This window comes from Marmota flaviventris, chromosome 3 (genome assembly GCF_047511675.1).
Source record: "Marmota flaviventris isolate mMarFla1 chromosome 3, mMarFla1.hap1, whole genome shotgun sequence".
NCBI classification, from domain to species: domain Eukaryota; kingdom Metazoa; phylum Chordata; class Mammalia; order Rodentia; family Sciuridae; genus Marmota; species Marmota flaviventris.
This window is the reverse complement of record NC_092500.1, coordinates 161432099-161438327: the sequence shown is the minus strand read 5'-3', so window position 1 is coordinate 161438327 and position 6229 is coordinate 161432099. Positions and strand designations below refer to the sequence as shown.

The window sequence follows — 6229 nt, the reverse complement described above, 5'->3', positions numbered from 1 at the left end:
CTATTCTACAACTTAAAATTTTTATGACTCACTTTAAAGGTTTAAAAAACAAGATAGACATTTACATATTAGAGTTTAACAGAAAGTTCAATAACTTGAGTTTTGAAATTAGTAATTGTGTTAAGTGGCTTTGCTTTTTAAAACCAGTACAACTGTATAGATGGTTTTGTAACAAGTATAAATTCACTATAAAACCACCAGTGTTTTAAGACCAAAGTCAACAGATTTGTTAAAAAATGAGCTACTTAGCTCATTAAAGTACATTTCACAGCCTCTATGATTTGTTTGGCACTGATTCCAAACATGTCCAGCAATTCACTAGGCTTCCCACTTCGAGGCACTTCTGTCACTGCCAGCTGATGAACAAGGATGTCAGGCTCCCTGGAGACAGCTGCACAGACTGCTTCTCCAATACCACCTTCTCTATAGTGATCTTCTACTGTGATAACCCGGCCACCTGTGGCTTTTGCACTAGAAATAATAGTGGCTGTATCCAGGGGTTTAATAGTAAATGGGTCAATGACACGGATAGAAATACCTTGTTGAGAAAGATCATCAGCAGCTGCTAAGGCTTCGTGTAGAGTAACTCCAGCTCCAATAACTGTAACCTTGTCATTAACACTGTGGCGGACTACCTTGGCCTGTCCAATCTCAAAATTTTCTTGTGCAATATAAATGATTGCAGTTTCTGGTCGGGTGGTTCTAATGAAGCACATGCCCTTGGTATTGGCAGCCAGATAAACCGCATGCTCTGTTGATACAGCATCACTTGGATAGAAAATGGTGCAATTGGGAATACTTCGAAACATGGCTAGGTCTTCTAGGGCCATCTGAGATGGTCCATCTTCACCAACGGATACCCCACAGTGAGAACCAATGAGGTTGATATCAGTTTGGGAGATGGCTCCCATTCGGATCTGATCAAATGCTCGGGTCAAAAAGGCAGCAAAGGTACTAGCAAAGGCAATGGTACGACCACGTGTGGCACAGCCCAGTGCCACACTAACCATGTTTTGCTCAGCAATAAAACACTCTATGAAACGCTCAGGGTGTTCTTTCTTGAATATCTCAGAAAAGGTGGAGTTCTTTGTGTCACCATCCAGAACAATAACTCTTTCATGTGCATGGCCTAGCTTAGCCAGAGCCAAACCACATGCTTTTCGAGTAGCTATCTTGTCACCAGCTTTGTAAGTAGGTGGAGAGGTCATTTTTATATTAGTGATGCTGATCTGAGGTGAGTCTTCCACAGGGGGCTTGGGCATGAGATTCCTGTTGGTCTGTATCTGACTCTCAATTAACTGGATAATTGCATCTGCTCTCTCTTTTGGCATTGGCTTTCCATGCCAATTTTCTGCATCCTCAATGTTTGGAATACCTCGACCCTTGAAGGTCTTGGCGATGACAGCAGTAGGTTTGTTCTTCACTTGAGCTGCTTGCCAAAATGCGTGGCACAAGGCCTCCACATCATGACCATCCACTAGGTAAGTATTCCACCCAAAGGCTTCACAGCGATTCTGATAGATGTCTGTGCAGTGCTCCAAGGGGGCAGTGCCACTTTGTCCCAAGCGGTTCACGTCGAAGACTGCCACGAGATTGTCCAAATTGTAGTGGGAAGCAAAAGCCAAAGCCTCCCAGACAGAGCCTTCCGTGGATTCGCCATCTCCCAGGAGGCAGAACACCCGGTAGCTGGCCTTGTCGAAGTACTTGCCAGTGTACGCCATTCCACAGGCAGCGCCTAGTCCTTGCCCGAGGGACCCTGTTGCCACGTCAACAAACGAGAGTCGAGGAGTGGGGTGTCCCTCCAAGTCGCAGTGGATTTTCCTCAAGCTCAGCAAGTCGGATTTGCGGATGTCGCCTATCTCGGCCCAAGCGGCGTAGAGGATTGGAGCCGCGTGGCCCTTGGAGAGGACAAACCGGTCGTTGTCGCGGTGCTCCGGTTCGGTCCGTTTGTACCTCATGGCGTGGAAGAAGAGCACGGACATGATCTCCGCGGCACTACAGCACGATGTGGGGTGCCCGGAGCTGCAGGCACACGTGGCCCTGATGGAGTGGATCCGCAGGCGGTGGGCCATGTCCTGCAGCACCTGCAGCGTCTCGGCGTCGGGCTGTGCGTCGTTGGCCATGGCCATGGCTGCGCTCTCTACAGTTCCCCGGAGCGCGCCCGGGTGGTTCCCTCACGTGACCACAGGGGGGGGGGCGCGCTCGGCCCCGCGCATGCGCCGTCCACCATTCGCGCTCAACGTCGTGGTTGGTCCGTGTGTCTCGCTTGCTGGCTCAACGTTATTTAAAATAACTAAGCCTTTTTCATACTTTCCAATGATCTAAATTTACAAAAGGACATCCTCAGATTCGTGAGTTATAGGAAGCTATTTGGGGGATTGTGCGCTCTATTGGAACCATTTTCATTCATTTAAATAAGAAGAGTAAACTGAAAACATCCCAAGTCGCTTTGAATCTCCTCGAGGTGTGGCAAACGCCCAGCAGAGACTGTCTCAGAGCGACTAAAAATTCTGCATATCAGCTGTCACGGCAAAAATACAGTGTCTAACTAGACCAAGAGTTACAGCCGAACAAATCCAAAACCACTCACTGGGAGAATGTCCAGTCCTGCAATTTTCCCACTGAATCCTGAAGAACTGTTATTGTGTTAGAATAATTCAGTAGGAGGCCATTGGCTGCGGCAGCTCCAGCTACCTGAGCAGATCAAAACCCATTTCAGTGTAAACAGTACAGTGAAGCCAGCTTCACCAGTCAGTAACTGCCAACTAACCTCTAAGTAGGGTCTTTGTGCTCCAATGAGTCCAATACTGCTTTAGTTTACCCCAATTTTCCTTTGCCTTGCTTCTGCATTCACCATATAAAAGCCTCCTTCTGGGCCCCTTTGGCAGAGTCCTCAAACTGCTGGGGGTCTAGAGTGGTCTGACCTATGAATTGCCAAATGCACAAATAAACTCTTAAATGTTTTAATGTGTCTCAGTTTGCCTTTTAACAGCTGTTACTACAAATGATTTTCTAAAGAAGTTAGTTACAAAACTGAATTTGTGCCATTGAACTCTTCTAGCAAGCAAAGATTATAGCTTTCCATCAAAAAAAAAAAATGAAAATAATGACAGTATATCATACTGTCAACTCCATGTTGCAGTGTTGAACATCTTGGTTCTTGAGCAATAATTCTTAAATTCTTAACCTTAACTTCACATTAAAATTATAACACTTAAAAAACTGCCTGAGTTCCACCTCAGACAAATATAATTTAAATTTCTGGAACTAAAGTTTGAGAGACTGTGTTTTAAAAATGTACCAATTGATTAAAATCAAGATTAAGGTTAAAGAATAGATATTATGGTTAATGGGAGCAGACATTCTGGAGATGGACCAGTGGTTCTCAACATTGGTTGTACTTTAAAATCATCTGGGAGACTTTATAAAAATCTCATGTCCAGGCTGCACTCCAAACCAATTAAATCAGAATTTCTGGAGATGAATCTAGGCATCCGTAATTTTGAAAGCTCCTCGGAGAATTTTAATTCTTCCTCAGGGTTGTAAACAACTTACTCAGAAGGTCTTGCTACTTTGTTTTGTCTCTTATAATTCAGAAAAATATTTTAGACTTTTATTTTGCCATTTCAAGTAGCTCTATCATTTTCTTTAAAAAAATTATTTTTTAGTTGTAGACAGACACAATACCTTTATTTTATTTATTTGTTTTTATGTGGTGCTGAGGATCGAACCCAGTGCCTCACACATGCAAGGCAAACGCTCTACCAACTGAGCCCCAACCCCAGCCTCTAATTTTAAGGACATTCCTTTTTAAGGACATATATCAGAATAAACAGTAATGGCATGACTCTAATGTTTTTAAAGCTTGGTGAACAAATGTTGAAGATGGACAAATCCTTAAAAGATTATCTTATATTTATCACTCCCCATGTCCTTTGCAAATTAATGTTTGCTTATCTTTTTAGGCAAATAAATGGACAGAAAATGCAAGCAGACCAGACTAGGACTGGGAGTAAATAATATAGACATTAGAGGGAAAAAATAATCACAGCATCATAAAAGCAAACTACTTTTATAGGGGGACTGGAGATTTGGCAGGAAAGTAGTAAATAGAAACACAGGTAGCTCACTGTTATTTTGGCAGAAGAGAGCTCTAATCCACACAACATAAATATGATAGTATAAAAATGATCTAGGAGGCAGTGTCCACATGAAAAACAGATGGGAGAATTAGGAACTACTTAACATTCCTTTTCAAGGGCCTAAGTTCTTCCATTCATTGAAAGAATTATTCAACTATTTGCTAAAGTAAAACATTTTTAACATTAGTTAAAGTTTATTTTTTGTGAAGAAAAAAAATATGATATTAGAGATTTAATACCCTAAATAAGGAGTATGAATTTCCCTCTGTCATTCTGTGAGACTGTGTGGATATTTCATACTATAGAAAATAACTTTTTGTGAAGTATTTATAAAATGTTCTGATACTTTTGAAAGGGAAATCTGGAAAGTTATATGTATATATAGAGAGATCTATATACATTTGAGTTATTATTTTCTTTAAGTATTTTGGTCTTTTAAATGTGCTTCAACATAAATAAAAATTATAAGTATAAATTACACATAATTTGATAATGCAAAATTGCCTTATGTGGCCATGAACACAACTTAATCAAATAAATCAAATACACAATACCACTTTGTGTTTCACTTATTTAGAAAAGGCTATTACTGACAAAAGTCCAGCCAAAAAAATTTAAGGCAGCATGCCAAAAATCTAGTTGTCTTGGAGAAGAGTATATTATTTTAATTGTGAAACTCATTTTCAAGTCCAGTTAAAGTTTTTGGCAAATAGGAAAATTATTCACATTAATTTTGGTTTATCCATAAGAGGTAGGGATTAGCAAATTCAAGTGCCTACTGGGCTTGCGGGAATGGTGGCCCATGAATGCAAGGGAAAGTATAAGAGGGTTGGAGGGGCCTGTAGCAAACAGGAGGGTACCAGCCCCACTGAAAGGCTTTCAGAACTGAAAAAACCTGTGAACGTTTTGTTGGACAAATAAAACAGACCAGGCTGCCCGTTTTGAGTTCTGATTTTAAAAGTCAGTTTAAACAACAAGTATAACAAACTTCTTGTTCTACCTTTGTTTAAATTTTTCACCGTAATTTTTCTCCTCTTATGCAGAAGTATTCATTTTTGTGGTGTACATTTCCCATGAAAATAAAACCCTGCAGGATCACTAATACAAGTAGCTATGGAGGAGAAAATATAGACAGCAGGATTTATTAAGTGCGATTTCTACTGGGCTACAGTAGAGGAAACAGGGCACACAATTACTGATTACCCAGGAGGTCTACCCTATTTGTGAAAACATACATTTTCACTATGTGAGGGTGAGTGGTATTTACAGGTTGGGAACACTGAAGTTTGACTTACATCTTATCTTAACTATAGAGTTTTGTTAAAAGAGAAGTATAAAATAGTCACAAATGCTAGATTCGTTTTTTTCTCCCATTGTTTGAATTTGGTTGGCTTGGTAGCCAGAGTATGGATCAAGTGAAGTTATGATCCTTGTGTAAGGAGGGATGTGGTGGCACACACCTGTAATCCTAGAGGCTCAAAAGGCTGAGGCAGGAAGATTGCAAGTTAAAAGACCGGCCTCAGCAATTTAGCAAGCCCCTAAGCACCTTGGTGAGACTCTGTCTCAAAAAAATACAAAAAGGCTGGGGATGTGGTTTAGTAGTTAAGCATCCTTGAGTTCAATTCCTGGTACCATATATATATATATATATATATATATATATATATATATATATATATATATATTTTTTTTTTTTTTTTTTTTCTGTAAGGCACTAAAGTGAGGAAATGGGAAATACCCATCTGGATTATCACTTTGAAAATTATAGCAGATGTTAGTATTATTCCTGTCCTACTTTTTCTGTAGTCTAAAAAATCCTCTTTGGGGGTGGGGTGAAGGGAGATAGGGAAGATGTAGCAAGGTATTTAGAAGACTACATCTACCTCCCAGCTTTAGAGGATAGATATAATTGATCTAAGATGAGCATCACAATACCATTCCCTTTTGCTAGTAACGGAGGTCAATTCCAGTTATAGTCAATAAGACATAATAAGCAGGGCTGGGGCTGTAGCTCTGTGGAAGAGTGCTTGCCTCGCAGGTGTGAGGCCCTGGGTTCAATTCTCATCACCACATAAAAATAAATATAT

The 6229-nt window shown here is 40.5% G+C and overlaps 1 protein-coding gene across 1 annotated transcript; it reads right to left on the bottom strand.

Moving 5' to 3' along the window:
• Positions 1 to 245: 245 nt before the first annotated feature.
• Positions 246 to 2135, bottom strand: Tktl2 (transketolase like 2). The gene is made up of 2 exons (XM_027927209.2): positions 1899 to 2135; positions 246 to 1784 (listed from the first exon to the last, which is right to left on the bottom strand). The coding sequence occupies exons 1-2, from the start codon at positions 2127 to 2129 to the stop codon at positions 246 to 248; spliced, it is 1770 nt and encodes a 589-aa protein (XP_027783010.2). The 5' UTR covers positions 2130 to 2135.
• Between the last annotated feature and the right edge of the window lie 4094 nt (positions 2136 to 6229).